Source organism: Leucopleurus acutus, assembly GCF_964270905.1.
Source record: "Leucopleurus acutus genome assembly, chromosome: 19".
Lineage (NCBI taxonomy): Eukaryota > Metazoa > Chordata > Mammalia > Artiodactyla > Delphinidae > Leucopleurus > Leucopleurus acutus.
The window spans coordinates 15014566-15035826 of NC_139161.1; the positions used below are offsets into that span (position 1 = coordinate 15014566).

Consider the following 21261-nt stretch of genomic DNA (forward strand, 5'->3'; position numbering starts at 1 on the left):
GCTTTACAACACAGTGAATCAGCTATACATTTACATATATCCCCATATCTCCTCCCTCTTGTGTCTCCCTCCCACCCTCCCTATCCCACCACACGGAGTTCTTTAAAAAGGGATACATACGTTTGGGGGAGGCATGTGGGCTGTCTGAGGCGATCTGTCTCATCCGTGTTCCGTGGCAGCTGAGGGCCACCAGTCTGGAGACGATGGCGGTTTTGCCGAACCCAATGTTCCCCACGATCACTACTCCTTGGTTCACGCTGGCATTTGAACTCTGAAGTTGAGCATCTATTTCATGGAAAACCCAATCCCGGCCAACAAACACTGACTCTGTAGTGATGCTGGGCACTTCAAAGAGCAGCGGCTTCAGGGAGATATCGGGAGGCCTGTAAGGTGCAAAGCGAACTGGAAGGAACAATAAGAGAACACAGAACTTAGGCCAAACCATCAACATTGAGAGAAATAAACAAAAAAACCAGTATGGTTTAGGAGACCACTGGGAGTTATAGTATGATGGTATTCTGGGTTATTCAGAAAATAATAAAACTCTGAATTTTGGTTCTACACAGATAAGCAATGGCACATGAGCTAGAGCTATTTGATACTGTAGCTGGCAGAACATAAGCATAGCTAAAACAGTAATAATTTACGTTATAGGCAGAAAGTCAGGGTGATATTCAAAATTATTAAGCAATGGAGATGGCCCAGGCACCGGCAATCAGGATGGATGCAAAAGTAACAAAATGCAGGGTTCTTAAGGCCTCCTTCTATGCCTGGGGATAACCTTCAAAATGTTGGATTGTGGGGAGATGTAGGGTTGGAGTTTCTGGGGGAGAAGCTGGGGTGTGGCAGGGAATCGGGACGGCTTACAGCGCCAGTCCTGTAGATGCAATGTAAAGAGAACTTGTGTTTTTAAAAATACCAATAAAAACAGTAATTCCTTTAAGTTCACAATGGTAGTTTTTAAAAATCTAGTAAGTATATTAAGGGAAGCAAACTCCTAAAAACCGTGATGGTTTAAAAGGTTTTCAATATGTTAAGCAGTCAAGGAAACAGAAACCAAACTTTCATTTAATGTCTCTGCACCTGTAATGCTTGTACTCATGCCAACTGAAGAAAAAAAAAGATTTCTGGTTTACACACACACGTCTTGGGGACAAATCCCTATTGCTTTTCTCGAGATTTTTTTCTGTGCTTATGTAGTTGTGAGATGTGCTAAGGGCCAACCAAGCATGAGCTCTACTTGCTCTCTAAAAACGCATAATAGATATAACCTGGTTTCAATGATCAACCTTCTAATTACAGTGATGGTAAAAACAAGTCCTGCCTGACCTCCCTCATCTGAGTTAAATGCCTTCATAACTCTTTCTTTTTTTTTGGGCCACACCGTGTGGCCTGTGGGATCTTAGTTCCCCGACCAGGGAATGATCCTGGGCCCCCAGCAGTGAAAGCCCGGAATCCTAACCACTGGACCGCCAGGGAATTCCCTTTTTAACTGTTTCAAGAGCAGTTCTACATGTATCTTTTTTTTTCATTTTATTATTTTTTAAAAGTTCATTTTCTGTATCATTTACCTTAGCACAGTACCTTGACACACAGTAGATGCTAAATAAATGCTTACTGAAAGAATTAATTAAAAACAAGGTATTAACACTCTCAGCCCATTTTATATTTTGAAGAATAAAGTCCGGGGTGGGAAGGGAATGAGGATAGGAGAAAGGGAAATCATAAAGGGGGAAATCAGATCTATTAGTATGGCTGATATTACTCTAGAACATACTTAAACCACTTATACATCATAAATTGGGATCTGGAGATGGCAGCTTACTCGAAAAACACACACAAACACACTTCATGTAAACACTCACTTAAAACCATCTGAAAGCCATTAGAATGATAGCTGAGCATTTTCAAAAAGGTAACAATTCCAGGGCTTCCCTGGTGGCGCAGTGGTTGAGAGTCCGCCTGCCGATGCAGGGGACACGGGTTCATGCCCCGGTCTGGGAAGATACCACATGCTGCAGAGCGGCTAGGGCAGTGAGCCATGGCCGCTGAGCCTGCGTGTCCGGAGCCTGTGCTCCACAACGGGAGAGGCCACAACAGTGAGAGGCCCGTGTACCGCAAAAAAAAAAAAAAAAAAAAAAAGGTAACAATTCCAAAAGTAGTACAAAAATTAAAAATATAAAGCCAAATCTAATAATAGAAGCAAACTGTTTCCTATGTAAGTTTTAAAATTTCCCAAATTTTCACTAAAAAAAAAGGCTGTGGAGATACACCTACATGGTTACTTGTAATTTCCTGATTCACATCTCCTTATCAAAACGTACTCTTTTAAAATACATATGTAATTACAGAATTAAGTGAAAAATTAGACTTTAACTTGCTAAAAATATTCTTAATTCTATTTTGTGTCTGGCTTCTTTCATTTAGCATGTTTTTCAGGTTCATCCATGTTGTAGCATGTATCATTACTTCATCCTTTTTACTGCTGAACAATATTCCATTATACGGATAGATCACATTTTGTTTATCCCATTTATCAGCTGACAAAAATTTGGGTTGTTTCCACTTTTTGTCTATTATGAATCATGCTACTATGAACATTCATGTACAAGTTTCTTTTCTTCTTTTTCTTTTTTAAAATTAATGACTAAATTTTTTAAACACCTTTATTGGAGTATAAGTGCTTTACAATGGTATGTTAGTTTCTGCTGTAAAACAAAGTGAATCAGCTATACATATACATATATCCCCATATCTCCTCCCTCTTGTGTCTCCCTCCCATCCTCTCTATCCCACCCGCCTAGGGGGTCACAAAGCACCGAGCTGATCTCCCTGTGCTATGCGGCTGCTTCCCACTAGCTATCTATTTTACCCTAGGTTCTTCAGAACCATTTTTTTTTTTTTTAGATTCCATATGTATGTGTTAGCATACGGTATTTGTTTTTCTCTTTCTGACTTACTTCACCCTGCAGGACAGACTCTAGGTCCTTCCACCTAACTACAAATAACTCAATTTCGTTTCTTTTTATGGCTGAGTAATATTCCATTGTATATATGTGCCACATCTTCTTTATCCATTCATCTGTTGATGGACACTTAGGTTGCTTCCATGTCCTGGCTATTGTAAATAGAGCTGCAATGAACATTGTGGTACATGACTCTTTTTGACTTATGGTTTTCTCAGGGTATATGCCCAGTAGTGGGATTGCTGGGTCATATGGTAGTTCTATTTTTAGTTTTATAAGGAACCTCCATACTGCTCTCCATAGTGGCTATATCAATTTACATACCCACCAACAGTGCAAGAGCGTTCCCTTTTTTCCACACCCTCTCCAGCATTTATTGTTTGTAGATTTTTTGATGATGGCTATTCTGACAAGTGTGAGGTGATACCTCATTGCAGTTTTGATTTGCATTTCTCTAATGATTAGTGATGTTGAGCATCCTTTCATGTGCTTGTTGGCAATCTGTATATCTTCTTTGGAGAGATGTCTATTTAGGTCTTCAGCCCATGTTTGGATTGGGTTGTTTGTTTTTTGGATATTGAGCTGCATGAGCTGTTTGTATATTTTGGAGATTAATCCTTTGTCAGCTGCTTCATTTGCAAATACTTTCTCCCATTCTGAGGGTTGTCTTTTCATCTTGTTTATGGTTTCCTTTGCTGTGCAAAAGCTTTTAAGTTTCATTAGCTCCCATTTATTTTTGTTTTTATTTCCATTTCTCTAGCAGGTGGGTCAAAAAGGATCTTGCTGTGATTTATGTCACAGAGTGTTCTGCCTATGTTTTCCTCTAAGAGTTTTATAGTGTCTGACTTTACATTTAGGTCTTTAGTCCATTCTGAGTTTGTTGTATACAGTGTTAGGGAGTGTTCTAATTTCATTCTTTTACATGTAGCTGTCCAGTTTTCCCAGCATCACTTACTGAAGATGCTGTCTTTTCTCCATTGTATATTCTTGCCTCCTTTATCAAAGATAAGGTGACCATATGTGTGTGGGTTTATCTCTGGGCTTTCTATCCTGTTCCATTGATCTATATTTCTGCTTTTGTGCCAGTACCATACTGTCTTGCTGACTGTAGCTTTGTAGTATAGTCTGAAGTCAGGGAGCATGATTCCTCCAGTTCTGTTTTTCTTTCTCAAGATTGCTATGGCTATTCGGGGTCTTTTGTGTTTCCATATAAATTGTGAATTTTTTTGTTCTAGTTCTGTGAAAAATGGCATTGGTAGTTTGATAGGAATTGTACTGAATCTGTAGATTGCTTTGGGTAGTATAGTCATTTTCACAGTGTTGATTCTTCCAATCCAAGAACATGGTATATCTCACCATCTGTTTCTATTATCTTTAATTTCTTTCATCAGTATCTTAAAGTTTTCTGCATACACGTCTTTAGTCTCCTTAGGTAGGATTATTCCTAGGTATTTTATTCTTTTTGTTGCAATAGTAAATGGGAGTGTTTCCTTAATTTCTCTTTCAGATTTTTCATCATTAGTGTATAGGAATGCAAGAGATTTCTGTACATTAATTTTGTATCCTGCTACTCTACCAAATTCATTGATTAGCTCTAGTAGTTTTCTGGTACCATCTTTAGGATTCCCTATGTATAGTATCATGTCATCTGCAAACAGTGACATTTTTACTTCTTCTTTTCTGATTTGGATTCCTTTAATTTCTTTTATGTCTCTGATTGCTGTGGCTAAAACTTCTAAAACTGTGCTGAATAGTAGTGGTGAGAGTGGGCAACCTTGTCTTATTCCTGATCTTAGTGGAAATAGTTTCAGTTTTTCACCATTGAGGATGATGTTGGCTATGGGTTTGTCATATATGGCCTTTATTATGTTGAGGTAAGTTCCCTCTAGGCCTACTTTCTGGAGGGTTTTTATCATAAATGGGTGTTGAATTTTGTCGAAAGCTTTTTCTGCATCTATTCAGATGATCATATGGTTTTCATCCTTCAATTTGTTAATATGGTGTATCATATTGATTGATTTGCATATATTCAAGAATCATTGTATTCCTGGGATAAACCCCATTTGATCATGGTGTATGATCCTTTTAATGTGCTGTTGGATTCTGTTTGCTAATATTTTGCTGAAGATTTTTGCATCTATGTTCATCAGTGATATTGGCCTGTAGTTTTCTTTTTTTGTGACATCTTTGTCTGGTTTTGGTATCAGGGTGATGGTGGCCTCGTAGAATGAGTTTGGGAGTGTTCCTCCCTCTGCTATATTTTGGAAGAGTTTGAGAAGGATAGGTGTTAGCTATTCTCTAAATGTGTGATAGAATTCGCCTGTGAAGCCATTGGGCTTGGGCTTTGGTTGGCGGAAGATTTTTTTTTTTTCTTTCGTGGTACGCGGCCTCTCACTGTTGTGGCCTCTCCCATTGCAGAGCACAGGCTCTGGACGCGCAGGCTCAGCGGCCATGGCTCACGGGCCCAGCTGCTCCGCGGAATGTGGGACCTTCCTGGACCGGGGCACGAACCCGTGTACCCTGCATCGGCAGGCGGACTCTCAACCACTGCGCCACCAGGGAAGCCCCCTGACAAAGATTTTTAATCACAGTTTCAATTTCACTGCTTGTGAATGGTCTGTTTATATTTTCTATTTCTTCCTGGTTCAGTCTCAGAAGGTTGTACTTTTCTAAGAATTTGTCCATTTTTTCCAGGTTGTCCATTTTATTGGCATATAGTTGCTTGTAGTAATCTCTCATGATCCTTTGTATTTCTGCAGTGGCAGTTGTTAATTCTCCTTTTTCATTTCTAATTCTATTGATCTGAGTCTTTTCCCTTTTTTTCTTGATGAGTCTGGCTAATGGTGTATCAATAATGTTTATCTTCTCAAAGAACCAGCTTTTAGTTTATTGATCTTTGCTATCATTTCCTTCATTTCTTTTTCATTTATTTCTCATCTGATCTTTATGATTTCTTTCCTCCTGCTAACATGGGTTTTTTTTTGTTGTTGTTGTTCTTCATTCTCTAATTGCTTTAGGTGTAAGGTTAGGTTGTTTATTTGAGATGTTTCTTGAGGTAGGATTGTATTGCTATAAACTTCCTTCCTAGAACTGCTTTTGCTGCATCTCACAGGTTTTGGATCATCGTGTTTTTGTTGTCATTTGTCTCTAGGTATATTTTGATTTCCTCTTGGGTTTCTTCAGTGAACTCTTGGTTATTTAGTAGTGTATTGTTTAGCCTCCATGTGTTTGTATTTTTTACAGGTTTTTTTCCCTGCAATTGATATCTAGTCTTACAGTGTTGTGGTCAGAAAAGATACTTGATACAATTTCAATTTCCTTAAATTTACCAAGGCTTGATTTGTGACCCAAGATATGATCTATCCTGGAGAATGGTCCATGAGCACTTGAGAAGAAAGTGTATTCTGTTGTTTTTGGATGGAGTGTCCTCTAAATGTCAATTACATCCATGTTGTTGAATGTGTCATTTAAAGCTTGTGTTTCCTTATTTAATTTCTTTTTGGATGATCTATTGGTGAAAGTGGGGTGTTAAAGTCCCCTATTATGACTGTGCTACTGTCGATTTCTCCTTTCATGGCTGTTAGCATTTTCCTTATGTATTGAGGTGCTCCTATGTTGCGTGCATAAATATTTACAATTGTTATATCTTCTTCTTGGATTGATCCCTTGATCATTATGTGCCCTTCTTTGTCTCTTGTAACAGTCTTTATTTTAAAGTCTATTTTGTCTGATATGAGAATTGCTACTCAAGCTTTCTTTTGATTTCCATTTGTACGGAATATCTTTTTCCATCCCCTCACTTTCAGTCTGTATGTGCCACTAGGTCTGAAGTGGGTCTCCTGCAGAAAACATATATATGGGTCTTGTTTTTGTATCCATTCAGCCAGTCTATACCTTTTAGTTGGAGCATTTAATCCATTTACATTTAAGGTAATTATCGATATGTATGTTCCTATTACCATTTCTTAATTGTTTTGGGTTTGTTATTGTAGGTCTTTTCCTTCTCTTGTGTTTCCTGCCTAGAAAAGTTCCTTTAGCATTTGTTGTAACGCTAGTTTGGTGGTGCTGAATTCTCTTAGCTTTTGCTTGTCTGTAAAGGTTTTAATTTCTCCATCGAATCTGAACAAGATCCTTGTTGGGTAGAGTAATCTTGGTTGTAGGTTATGCCCTTTCATGACTTTAAATATGTCCTGCCACTCCCTCCTGGCTTGCAGAGTTTCTGCTTAAAGATCAGCTGTTAACCTTATGGGGATTCCCTTGTATGTTATTTGTTGCTTTTCCCTTGCTGCTTTTAATATTTTTCTTTGTATTTAATTTTTGATAGTTTGATTAGTATGTGTCTTGGCATGTTTCTCCTTGAATTTATCCTGTATGGGACGCTCTGCACTTCCTGGACTTGATTGTCTATTTCCTTTCCCATATTAGGGAAGTTTTCAACTATCATCTCTTCAAATATTTTCTCAGTCCCTCTGGGACCCTATAATTTGAATGTTGGTGTGTTTAATGTTGTCCCAGAGGTCTCTGAGGCTGTCCTTAATTCTTTTCATTCTTTTTTCTTTATTCTGCTCTGCAGTAGTTATTTCCACTATTTTATCTTCCAGGTCACTATCTGTTCCTCTGCCTCAGTTATTCTACTGATTCCTTCTAGAGAATTTTAAATTCCATTTATTGTGTTGTTCATCGTTGTTTGTTTGCTCTTTAGTTCTTCTAGGTCCTTGTTAAACATTTCTTGTATTTTCTCCATTCTATTTCCAAGATTTTGGATCATCTTTACTATCATTAATCTGAATTCGTTTTCTGGTAGACTGCCTATTTCTTTTGTTTGATCTGCTGGGTTTTTACCTTTCTCCTTCATCTGCTGTGTATTTCTCTGTCTTCTCATTTTGCTTAACTTACTGCATTTGGGGTCTCCTTTTCACAGGCTGCAGGTTCGTAGTTCCTGTTGTTTTTGATGTCTGCCCCCATTGGGTAAGGTTGTTTCAGTGGGTTGTGTAGGTTTCCTGGTGGAGGGGACTAGTGCCTATGTTCTGGTGGACGAGGCTGGATCTTGTCTTTCTGGTGGGCAGGACCACGTCTGGTGGTGTGTTTGGGGGTATCTGTGAACTTACTATGATTTTAGGCAGCCTCTCTGCTAATGGGTGGGGTTGTGTTCCTGTCTTGCTAGTTGTTTGGCACAGGGTGTCCAGTACTGTAGCTTGCTGGTCGTTGTGTGGAGCTGGGTCCTATCATTGAGATCAAGATCTCTGGGAGAGCTCTTGCCAATTGATATTATGAGGGGCCAGGAGGTTTCTGGTGGACCAATGTCCTGAACTCGGCTTTCCAACCTCAGAGGCTCAGGCCCGACACGCGGCCGGAGTACCAAGACCCAGTCAGTCACACGGCTTTTGGGAAGTCTGAGGTCTTCTGCCAGCATTCAGTAGGTGTTCTGTAAGTGTTGTTCCACATGTAGATGTATTTTTGATGTATCTGTGGGGAGGAAGGTGATCTCCATGTTTACTCCTCCGCCATCTTGAAGGTCCTCCCATGTACAAGTTTTTATGTACAGATGTTTTTAGTTCTCTTGGGTATATGTCTATGAGAGGTATTGCTGGGTCATATGGAAACTCTATGTTTCAGCTTTTTGAGAAACAGCCAAACTGTTCTATTTTACTTTTGTTTTTTTACATGGAAGTAATACATACTCACTACAGAAAATTTAGGAATAGCTGATAAACAAAATAATTTTACTCCCATTGGCTAGAGAGAAACACAATTCACTTTAAAAACAATTTAGTTAAAATAAATTATTTTAATTAATTTATTTTATTTATTTAATTTTTGGCTGCATTGGGTCTTCATTGCTCCATGCGGGCTTTCTCTGGTTGTGGTGAGCGGGGGCTACTCTTCATTGTGGTGGCTTCTCTTGTTGGGAGCACGAGCTCTATGCGTGTGGGCTTCAGTAATCATAGCACATGGGCTCAGCAGTTGTGGTGCATGGGCTCAGTAGCTGTGGCTCGTGGGCTCTAGAGCGCAGGCTCAGTAGTTTTGATGCACAGGCTTTTTTGCTCTGCGGCATGTGGGATCTTCCTGGACCAGGGCTCAAACCTGTGTCTCCTGAATTGGCAGGCGGACTCTTAACTACTGCACCACCATGGAAGCCCCGCACGATTCACTTTTTTTTTCCCCGAGTTTTGTCTGTATTATATATACTTATTTTTAAGACAAAAATCATACTATAGGTACTGTTTTATAATCTGCTTTTCTTGCTTTGCTTAGCAGTTCTAGAGTTCTGAAAAACTCTAGAGTTCTGTCAGACTTGCTTCAGTGGAGGGACTGATTTATTGGAGCTCCTTACTCCATTTTCCATAATGTCACTTGATAGTAGGGGGCTGCTCACCATGCAGGGGGGTTCCTGGGTATCTGAGTGCCCTTCGTGGGCAGACACCCAGACATATGCTGAGCTCTGGCTGAGCAGTCACAGGACTCACAGCGAGGAAGGAGAAAACAGATCAATTGGTTTGAGATAAGTGTAATTAGGCCTAGAGAGATCTAAGGTCACACGGCTGGTTTCAGAACTAGAATCAAAACCTAGTTTTGACTCCAAAATTCAGGTTTTTTTCTATTATTTTATGTTGCTGCTCTATAGGATGTCACTATGAAGTCTGAAATCTGGTCATGAGTTATACTACTGATGACCAGAATTGAGCAGCCTTTAGCTGACTGGCTAGGCTAGCTTCTTTCTCCTTCACCTCTCCTGTGCTTCCCTTTAGGAATTGCATGCTTGACCTTCCAGAGAGAGAAGAGCTTCTGAGACACTCAGTTGCTTTCTAAACTAACAGACCTATCTCTTCAGGTCCAGGATTACTTAACATTTTGCATCAAAAGGGGGTTTCATGAACATGACCGGTGCCAATTTATAATATGGGATAAGTAAAGATTCAACTTAAATGCTGAAGTTTTTGAGAAAAACTCTATTAAGATAACTTGTTCTCATGTTGATGTAATCTCTCATCATATTTTATTCTACTGAGAAAGCTCTGACATTTTAAAAAGTTATTTTAAAATTTTTCTAAAAATGTAATCAATTTACAAAAGCCTCAAGGGAAGAACAGACAAAATTAGCCCAGCACCATATGGTAAAACAACTGTAGACACCAAGAACAGCCTAGAAACAATTTCTGTACCTCAGAATCTAATGCTTTTGTCAGATCAATATGATAAAAGAAAGCCATACCTCCTATGCACCAACAATAAATTTAGGGCATACGAACAAGAGGGCACTTTGGCCTGCACTGTGAAACACGGAGGTAATGAATACCCTCTGTGGAGTTCATATTCCTAAATAAATGCTTCTTTGTTTAGGATATCCACTGGCTTCCAAGAGATTTTCTAAGGCAGAAACCACTGAAATAATCCAGTGAGAAATGACCACTGCAACTATAGCTGAGCCAAGGGATAAGAGATGAGCTAATCCATATATTTAGTAACAGATGTGGTCTTCTTACCCCTGGCACCCAAGAAGTGGCAGTCCCAGGGTGGCAACAGAATGGGAACACCATCCCATCCTTCTCAAAATAGTCCAAAGTATACTGACATCTGGAATTTACTTTGAAATTTGTAAAAAATGATGCGTGGTTAAAGAGATGGGCAGATAGATATGTGATAAAAATAATAAAATATTAATGATATAATCAAGGCAAGTAAACGAGGGTTTACTGTAAAATTGTCCTTTTTTGGGGTATATCCGAAAATTTTCCTAATAAAATGTTGAAGAAAAATACACAAAGAGGAAAAACATTCCAACAGGGTATACAAATAAGACAAGCTTTGGAAGGCAGTTTTTTAAAGAAATTTAATAACCACTCAAGACTCAGATCTGTGTGTGCATCTCTTCAATGCAAATTAGGCTTGTGACAGACAAATGAATGCTCTCTAGGAAACAGTCTCTGTGAGACCATCGATACAAATAATTATATATCTAGGCTTATAGAGAAAACTGACCTTTCTTTAACTATGGCAAAGAGTAAACATTTAAAAAACAAACAAAAGTGCATTAAGGCTAACAGACCAGCTCGTCCAAATGCAAATATAAACAGCTGCAGCAAGAGGAAAAGGGGAAGGGGAAGTGGGGGCAAAAGAGCTCTAACTGGATTTAGACTAAAGCTTATTTACTCATGGAAAACAACTATGAATCATCTTAAAAGAAGTCAGTCACAGGACTGGCAGAAGAAAGGGTGTATGTAATACAGACAAAGGTCTCGTGCAAACAGGAGCAGAGTTGTATTTCCTCACATTCTTCCATTATGGCTGCACAGCCTAGCCTGGAAGTACCTCTGTTCCTCAGAACAAAAGATAATTTCAGGCTTATTCTTAGGGTTCGGGCCATGTATGCTATTCCCTACACGGAGCAGAGGATAAAAACATGTTCTTCAGACAAAACCTGATATCACTTTAGTGCCAAACGTAAGTCAAAAAAACATGCTTATTTTTTTCTCAAGTATATTTATTAAACCAAGGCAGGGCTCATTTGTCTACTGAGTTTCTAGAAGACTCATTATTCCATTTACAAGAGTCAAATCTCTTTAGGATCTGTTCCTTATTTATGGCACTAAGGAATAGGACTACAATTGGCAGGTACTCCTACCCCAGGAAATGAGTTTTGGAAGAATGTAAAGCAATTTGAAGCAGGTCCTAGAAAACAATCTAAAGATAATAGCTTGAGAAATGTTCATTCCAGATAACTTCTGTTTAAAAAAAAAAAAGATTAAATAAAGCAGAGTCACTTTTTGGGTGAGCAGGGAAACATAGAGAGCAGGGTGGGTAAAACTGCGGACTCAGAGCCAGGATGCTTCAGCTTGTATCCAGTCTCTGTTACTTATGGGCTGTGCGACCTTAGGATAGTGACTTATGTTCTTGGTATCTCAGTTCTCCTTATCTTTAAAACAGGGATAACCATGACATGTGAGGATTAAAATGAGTTAATACATGTAGTGTGCCTAGGACAGAGTCTGCTGGTTAACTCTGGTAGCTGCTACTACTATCCACGTGATCAAGCCAAAAAAGAATCCAGTGTAACCTAATCACCTCCCTCCCACACACATTTATTTAAAACAAACATAATGAAAAGGATATTGAGACCATACTGGCTCTCTTGGAGCCCTCATCCCTTTGAGTTTCTGACTTATGTCCCTTCTCCCTTTCACCCCCACCCCCCTACAACATTTTGAAAGGGCCATGCTTGCCATCTTCACTTCCACAGCAGTAACTCATCCTAGCCTGGCTTCCTCCCATGTTACTCTGTTGAAATTGTTTTAGGTAATAACACTAAAGACTTCCTAAATTTTAAGTCCAATGAATTATTTTCAGTCTTTATACTTAACCATGCTTTAGTATTTAACACTTCTAATAAATCCCCACTTTTTGAAATACATTCTGTTCTTGGGCTTTACATAATAACACTTTCTTCTAGTTCTTTTTTTGGTCCTCTCTTCCTGATATATCTTTAATGATTCCTCCTCTTCTGCCCATCCCTAAAATATTGCCAATCTTAGGTTCTATATTTTATTTTTTTTTTCTTCTTCATGATCTCCCTGGGTAATCTCAAAGGAACAGACTGATGGCTTTTATAACCATCTAAGTGGTGATGGTTTACGTATCTGTTCCAGATCCCATTCCTAAACTCCTGTATAGCATTTCCAGCAATTTACAAGAGTTATCTATGTGGATTTCCAATAGATATCTCAAACTTAAAATGTTCAGAACTAAAGTTATTTTCTCACTCACCTTAACCTATTCTTTATTTTCCATTCATTATCTCAGTTAATGGAATATCACCATCTGCCTGGTCTCCCAAGATAGTAACTTGGGACTCACCAGGATTTCTTCTTTCTTGACCTTTACATCTAATTTGTCACAGGTCCTATCAATTATTCTTGAGGAATATCTCCCAGATATAATTTCTGTTTTCTTTTCCCATTCCACTGTTGCTCCTAATGATATAATCTTTGGAGGTGTTGCCAGATTACTCTAAGCCTCATTTTTGTTATCTGTAAAATGAGGATAATAAGAACATCTATCTCATAAGGCTAAACAAGAAAATGTACATTAAGTTTGTAGTTCAGAACCTAGTTAATCCTCAATGAATGACAGTCATATAGTTCAGATTCTCAACATCTCTTGCTTTTTACCATGTACTTAAACAAGCTTTTAATGAATAACTTTGCATTCCACACAGCCCTCCTGTATACAGTCATCAATGATATGTATCTGATATAATCATTTCAGCCCCTACACTTCTACCCTCATATCGCATCAACTTACCCTACCACAATCACCCAACCTAGTAAGTCCTTATTAACTAGGACAGTTCTTGTCACAGGGTATGTACATTTAATAACATTTAATAAATGAATTAGTGAATGAAAACAGTGAATATGAATTTTCCATTCTTAACTGCAGGGAAATGTTTATAGACTTGGCTTTGGTAGGACAGCAGGGCTACAGGAAGACAGTTATAGGATGCAAACCAAAGTCTTTGAAAATCACTTGAACCATATTATAATAAAAAGAAATGAATCATTTGTTTGACACCTTTCAAGGATAAATTCCTGTTTAAAGGCTTCTGTCATAAACAAGAGGGCCATTAAGTAACAAGACATTCAGGGAAGAAAAACTGTTATTTTCGAAGCTCTGTACACATCACAGGCAAGGCCTGGATGCTGGCCAAGACACAAACAATCATATTCCTACAGGAAGCTGGGGGAAGGGAGAAAATGTGCCTTAGAGCTAGTGTCCAGAGAGGACAGGATATATTTTTTTAAAGACTAGTTTTCCTTTCTTTTAGAAAAGTTACTGAGAAGGCTGAAGTCACACATATCCACTTAGTAACTAAAGTCTTGCTAATGTGACATGTGGGATTTATTCTGTGCAAATAATAACCATATTTTTCTTCATCATAAGTAAATATGTATTTTAGCTTACAGAAAACCCAGTTCTAACTCTCAAGCCAGTCATTTTCTAAGGAGAGATGGGTTGATGCTCTGGTTCATTTCATCTATAATTTTCTTTTTAAAAATCTGACATGAATTTCCACTTCTGGCGAAGGAGAAACAAGGACTAGATTTGCCCTCCCCCCTAAAACAACTCCAGAACAAACATATAAAGCTCTAGACAAAGTATATGAAATGACGGTTTTCAAGACACTAGACACAGGCAATGAAAAATAGTAATCCCTGAGAGATGAAAAACAAATGAGGTAAACCCTATGCCCACTCACAACATTGAGAAAATTTTCAGACCACTATGGAGGGAGAGAGAGCCCAGTCAGATTCTGGCAGACTCCCTTAGTTGAGTAGACTGAGCTGAGAATCCAGGAGACCAAGGCAGCCACTGTTCAAAGAACAGAGTACTGGAAAGGAGAGAGCTGTACAGAAATAATTCTGGGGACCTGTGGGGAGTAACCCTTGAGTAATCAGCAGGATAGTGATTAGCACAAGTATGAGGATTGGAGACAAGAGTATCTGCAGCTTACACTGGGCCAGGAATAGTGCCTGCTCCTACCAGCCAGAATGGAAAACCTCACAATGCACAGGACATTGGATAAATCCAGGAAGACCTTGACTCAGTCGTATAGAATAATGAGACCTGTAAATATTGTTCTGGTTCTACTCAACAAATTTTAAAGGCAAGACCCAAAATTGATCATACTGTTTCCAAATAAGTAAGTCACATTCCAGAAAAAAGCTGAAGAATATTTATAGGAATACAAAAATATCCAACACCCGATAACGTAAAACTCCCAATGTCTGGCATCCAAATGAAGATTGTCAGGCAAGCAGAAAGAAGCAGGAAAATATGAGCCATAAGTAGGAGAAAAACCAATCAACCGAAACTGACCCAGAACTGACCCAGATGTTAGAATTAGCAGAGAAAAGTATTAAAACCACGACTATATTCTATCTGTTCAAAAGGGACAGGGAAGATACAGAAGACCCTCATTGTGCTTCTACAGAAAAAAACATCAGAAATGAAAAATACACTAGATGGGATTTGGGACAAATCTGACATTACAAAAGAAAAGATGAGTAACCTTGAAGACACAGTAATAAAAACAATGCAAGGGCTTCCCTGGTGGCGCAGTGGTTGAGAGTCCGCCTGCTGATGCAGGGGACGCGGGTTTGTGCCCTGGTCCGGGAAGATCCCACATGCCGCAGAGTGGCTGGGCCCGTGAGCCGTGGCCGCTGAGCCTGCGCGTCCGGAGCCTGTGCTCTGCAACGGGAGAGGCCCCAACAGTGAGACGCCCATGTACCGCAAAAAAAAAAAAACACACAAAAAAACCACAATGCAAAATTAAATACACAGAGAAAGAAGAGATAAACATAAAAAAATTATTTTAAAAAATAAAAAGAGCATCTGTGAACTGTGGGACAACTCCAAGTGGTTAAGTATAGGTGTAACTGGAGTCCTTAAAGGTAGAGGACAAAAAAAATATTTAAATAAATAATGGCTATGAAATTTCCAAATATGACAAAAACTATAAACTTACTGATCCAGGAAACTCAATGAGCCCCAAGGCAAGAAACATGAAGAAAATGACACCAAGGCACATCACAGTCAACTTGCTCAAAACCAGCGATAAAGAGAAAAAAAATGCAGCCACAGAATAAAAAGACACATTAAGTACAGAGGAACAAAGATAAGGATGACAGCAGATCTCTTGTCAAAAACAATGCAAATGAGAAGGTAGTAGACCTAAAGCTTTAAATTATGAGAAAAAAAACATGTCAATCTGGAATTCTATACCCACTGAAAATATCTTTCAAAAATAACGATGAAATAAAGATTTTCAGATATATAAAAGCTGAAAAAAATTAATAATTAGTTACCAGGAGACCCATAACATAAGAAATGTTAAAAGAAGTCCTTTAGGCAGAAGAAAAATGACATCAGATAGAAAAATACGACAAAAGAAATGAAGAGCACCAGAAATGGGAACTATGTGGATTAACATATAAGATTTTTTTCACAACTCTTTAAAAGATAACTGACTTTTATATGGTGGGGTTTATAACATTTAGATAAATAAACAGTCTCACAACAATAACATAAAGGCTCAGAGGAGAGAAACAGAAATATACTATTGTGCAGAAAAGAGTTAACATAACAGGCCTAAGACTACTAACCCTTAGAAAGCCTGCTTACAAGATTGGCCCTTACTGAAGTTTGGGAACGTAGATTTCAAGAGGATTCACACCATTCCAAGAACTAAGAAGAATGGCTCACTGTGCCTAATTTGTTTGTACAAACAATATTGTTTAGGCTGAATACTTGCTTTTCTTCTGGAAATCTGGAATTTTGGTATTTTTTTTTAGGCAAGGAGGTCTATGTGACCAGACCCCCATAAAAATCTTGGGCACTGAATCTCTAATGAGATCTCCTGGTAGACATTTCACACAGGTCACAACTTATTGCTGGAGGAATTAAGTGCATGTTGTATGACTTCACTGAGAGAGAACACTTGGAAGCTTGTGTCCACTTTCCTCTGGACTTTCGCCCATCTACCTTTCCCTTTGCTGATTTTGTTTTGTATCATTCTACTGTAATAAAGCATAGCTATGGGAGTGACTATATGCTGAGTACTGTGAGTCCTCCTAGTGAATCAGTGAACCTGAGGGACGACCCAGACACAAGTATTATAAAGGCCTTGAAAAATTTACCAAGATAGACCATATTTTGGCTCATGAAAAATTCTGGATAAATTTAAAAGAATTCATGCTGTTCAAAGTGTGTTCTTTCACCATAACAGAACTAAGTTAGGAATCAACAGCAGAAATATATCTGGAAATTCCCCAGAAATATCCCTGAGATGAAGAAGAAATCAAAAAGCAAATTAGTATTTTGAACTGGATGAAAGTGAAAATACAAAAATCTATGAAATACAGCTAAAGCAGTACTTAACAGGGAAATTTGTAGCATTAAAATGCTTATATTAGAATAGAAGAAAGGTCTATGTCAATGACCTCACCGTTTACCTCAGCAAATTAGCAAATAAAGAAAAAAATCCCAAAGTAAGCAGAAGAAAGGAAATATAAAAATCGGAGTGGAAATAAAATAGTAAACAGAAAAACAATAGAAAAATTAATGAAAATAAAAGATTTAATAAGCTCAATAAAACTGATAAATCTCTAAGCAGACTAATAAGGAAAGAAAGAGAAGACATACCAATAAGGATAGAATCAAGAATGAGGGGTAACATGACTACAGATTAAAAGGGTTAAGGGATAACTATGAACAATTTTATACCAATAAATTCAACAGGTTATATAAAATAGACAAATATCTTGAAAGACACAAACTAATGAAGCCCACTAAAAAAACCCACACATGACCTGAATAGCCTATATCTACTAAAGTAACTGAATTGATAGTTAAAACCTTCCCATAATTAAAACTGCAGACCCTGATGGCTTCATGAGCAAAACCCAATCATTTAAGGAAGAAATAACATCTATTTTACACAAACTCTTTATAAAACTAAAGAGGAGAGAATACTTTCTCATTACTATGGTATTAAAACCAGACAAAGACATTGCAAGAAAACTATAACCCAATATATCTCATGAACACAGATGCAAAAAAATATAAAAATTATAGTAAATTGAAGCCAATATAAAAAAATACACCATGATCAAGTGGATTTTATACTAGGAATTCAATGTTGGCTTAACATTTGAAAAATCAATGTAATTCATCATATTAACAAAGCAAAAAAAAAACCATATGATCATTTCCACAGATACAGAAAAACCACTTGACAAAATCCAACATAAACTCCTGATTAAAAAATAAAAAATCAAACAACTCTTACAAACTAACAATAGTAGGGGAACAACCTCAACCTGATAAAGTGCATCTACTGAAAACCTATCACTAACGTATCTCATGGTGAAAGACTGAATGCTTTCTCTCAAAGATCAGAATAAGGTAAGGATTTCTGCTCTCTTTGCTTCTATTCAACAATGTACTAGTTCTAGTCAGAGTCACAAGATAAGAAAAAGAAAAAGGAAGAAGTAAAACTATGTTTGCAGACTATATGATTATCTTAATGTAGAAAATCCTATGGAATCTATTAAAAAGTCATTAGAGGGGGCTTCCCTGGTGGCGCAGTGATTGAGAGTTCACTTGCCGATGCAGGGGACACAGGTTCGTGCCCTGGTCCGGGAAGATCCCACATGCCGCGGAGCAGCTAGGCCTGTGAGCCATGGCCGCTGAGCCTGCACGTCTGGAGCCTGTGCTCCGCAATGGGAGAGGCCACAACAGTGAGAGGCCCGCATACCGCAAAAAAAAAAAAAAAAAGTCATTAGAAATAATAAATGAGTTTAGCAAGGTTTCAGGATACAGAAGCAATAGCAAGGTTTCAGGATATTCAGAAGCAATATACAAAAATCAATAGTACTTCTATGTAATTGTTCACTAGCAATGAACAATTAGAAACAGAAAGCAATACTATTTATAATAGCATAAGAAATATGAAATACTGAAGGGTAAATATGACAAAATATGTTCAACCTCTGTACATCTACAAAACATTGCTGAGAGAAGTTAAGGAAGACCTAAATGAATGGAGAGATATATTATGTTCATGGATTGGAAGATTCAACATTGATAAGAAGTCAATTTTCCTCAAATTGATTTACAGATCCAATGCAATCCCCATCGAAATTCCAGCAGGCTTTATGGGTAGAAATTTACAAGGTTTCATATGGAAATACAAAGAACCTGGAATAGCCATAACAATTCTGAAAATGAACAACAACATTGGAGGGTTAACAGTACCTGATTTTAAGCTTTATTATAAAGCTACAGTAATCAAGAAGGTGTGGTATTAGCATCAAGATAAAACAAACAGATGAATGGAACAGAAGCAGTCCAGAAACAGATCCATACATATATGGATGACTGATTTTTGACAGTGCAAACGTGCAAAAGGAATTCCGTAGAGGAAGAACAGTATTTGCAACAAATGATGTTAGAACAGTTGTATATCTACATGCCAAAAACAAAAACCCAGAAAACTTTGATACATATCACGCACTGCACCACATACAAAAATTAACCCAAAATCAATCACAGACCTAAACGTAAAACCTAAACCTGTAAAACGTCTAGAAGAAAATACAGGAGAAAATATTTGTGACTTTGGGTTTGTCAAAGAAATCTTAGATACAACCCCAGAAGAACAATCCATCAAAGGCAAAAATTCATAAACTGGACTTCTAAGAACTTCTGCTCTTTAAAAGATACTGTTAAGAAAACGAAAAGACAAGCCCAAAACTGGGAAAACATATTTGCAAAGTACCCATCTGATAAAGGACTTGTATCCAAATTATATAACAAACCCTTGAAGCTCATTAATAAGAAAAGAAACCATCCAATAAAAGGGGACAAAATATCTGAATAGACACTTCACTAAAAAAGATATCTGATGGCAAATAATCATATGAGATGATTAACAATAAGCACAATGTTGTACAGCAGATCCCTAGAACTTTTTCATCTTGCATGACTCAAACTTTATATGCCCAATCAACAGCAACTCCCCATTTTCCACTCCCTGCAGGGCTTAGCAACCACCATCCGGCAATTAGTGTTTATATGCAACTGTTTCCCATCCCTAACACCCCGGTGTACTGAACTATGTACAATAAGCCATCGTATTGCTATTATTATATTACTTAAAGCTTTTTATATTATATTGTCTATGACATAGGATAGCATGGTGGTTAAGAGCACAGGCTCCAGAGTCTTCCACATATGAAATGAATCCTTGCACTGCCAACTACTAGACCTGTAACTCTAAGCAAGTTACTTAATCTCTCTAAGTCCCAGTTTCCTTACTACCCCACTTGCATCAAAGCGTTGTGAGGATTAAATAACATGTTTAAAGCTCTTAACACTGGGTCTATAAAGAATAAGAACTCCAATAAATGTAAGCTATCATTTTTATCTGTTTAAAAGTGCCCCATTCTCAGCATTTGTCTTAGTGTTTTAAGAAGTCTATTGTATTCTACTAATGTGGGGATAAAAAAGGGAAAAGGCTTATTTGCCTCTTGAAAATAACACTTTGAGTCTCTGAAAAACTTGCATATTAAATTTCAGCTTTCTGACATCCGTCTTATAGAAAAACATTTGTTGAGAAAAACCTGGAATCATTGCTGAGTGGAATTTTCAGGAAGGGAACAATGATCCTTGAAAAATAGTGGAAGAAATAGGGAAAATCCAACTCTCCTAAATGTTGCTACTTTTCACATGTTTCCTCACACTTAATATCTCAAAATGTGGGGAAAGTATAAAAATGGTAAACCTTTTAAAATGTGAAACATCTGATAAAAGAATTATATAACTATGTCAACATAGTTTTGTGCTATTAGATTGTTGGTCTTGAAGGTGAGATTTTTATTGGGGAATCAGAACTGGCTAATTACTTGAAATTTAAGATTAAACTTAAAAAAATTAATTAATTAATTGGCTGTGTTGGGTCTTTGTTGCTGCACGCAGGCTTTCTCTAGCTGTGGTGAGCGGGGGGCTACTCTGTGTTGCGGTGTGCAGGCTTCTCATTGTGGTGGTTTCTCTTACTGCGGAGCATGGGCTCTAGGCGTGCGGGCTTCAGTAGTTGTGGCACACAGGCTCAGCAGTTGTGGCTCACGAGCTCTAGAGCGCAGGCTCAGTAGTTGTGGCGCATGGGCTTAGTTGCTCCGCGGCATGTGGGATCTTCCTGGACCAGGGATCGAACTCGTATCACCTGCATTTGCAGGCGGATTCTTAACCGCTGCACCATCAGGGAAACCCAGATTCAACATTTTTAAAGTGAACACTCAGTGATGAAACAGCTATGGCCCTACAAAGGAAACTCTCCTGTGCTATATTTTGTTAGTATCTGGGGAAGTTATTACATAAAAAGTCTTTTATTACATACTGTAAGATTGGAACACTTAGATCATTTTACTGAATCAAAAATGTTTTACAAAGTGTTACCTAAATAAATTTACTGGCATTATGGTTAGTTTAATAAGATTTAGTCACTTTTGGAGAATATAATGATAGAAAGATTAACTGGGAAGCTATTCTTTAAATCTAATTTAGATCAAAACATAAAAATGGCTTAATAGTTATTTTTCTTTATTGCACTTAAGGCATTTAAAAATATTTTCAGTGATTTATTCTTGCAGAACTAGATATCACGATTAGAATTTCTTTCATGTTACTCCACAGCCTTTCTTTAAGTAGTGTGTTATTTAATGCGAGAGGTCAATACGTG

General features: G+C 37.8%; 1 protein-coding gene across 1 annotated transcript in view; it reads right to left on the reverse strand.

Annotated features, from left to right (window-relative positions):
• Window positions 1-21261, reverse strand: part of TANC2 (tetratricopeptide repeat, ankyrin repeat and coiled-coil containing 2) — a gene marked incomplete at its 3' end in the record, with an annotated part of 353474 nt that overhangs the window by 90586 nt on the left and 241627 nt on the right. Inside the window, exon 10 of the mRNA XM_082861750.1 lies at window positions 121-402. Within this exon, the coding sequence (XP_082717876.1) occupies window positions 121-402 (282 nt within the window). The remainder of the gene's footprint in view (window positions 1-120; window positions 403-21261) is intronic.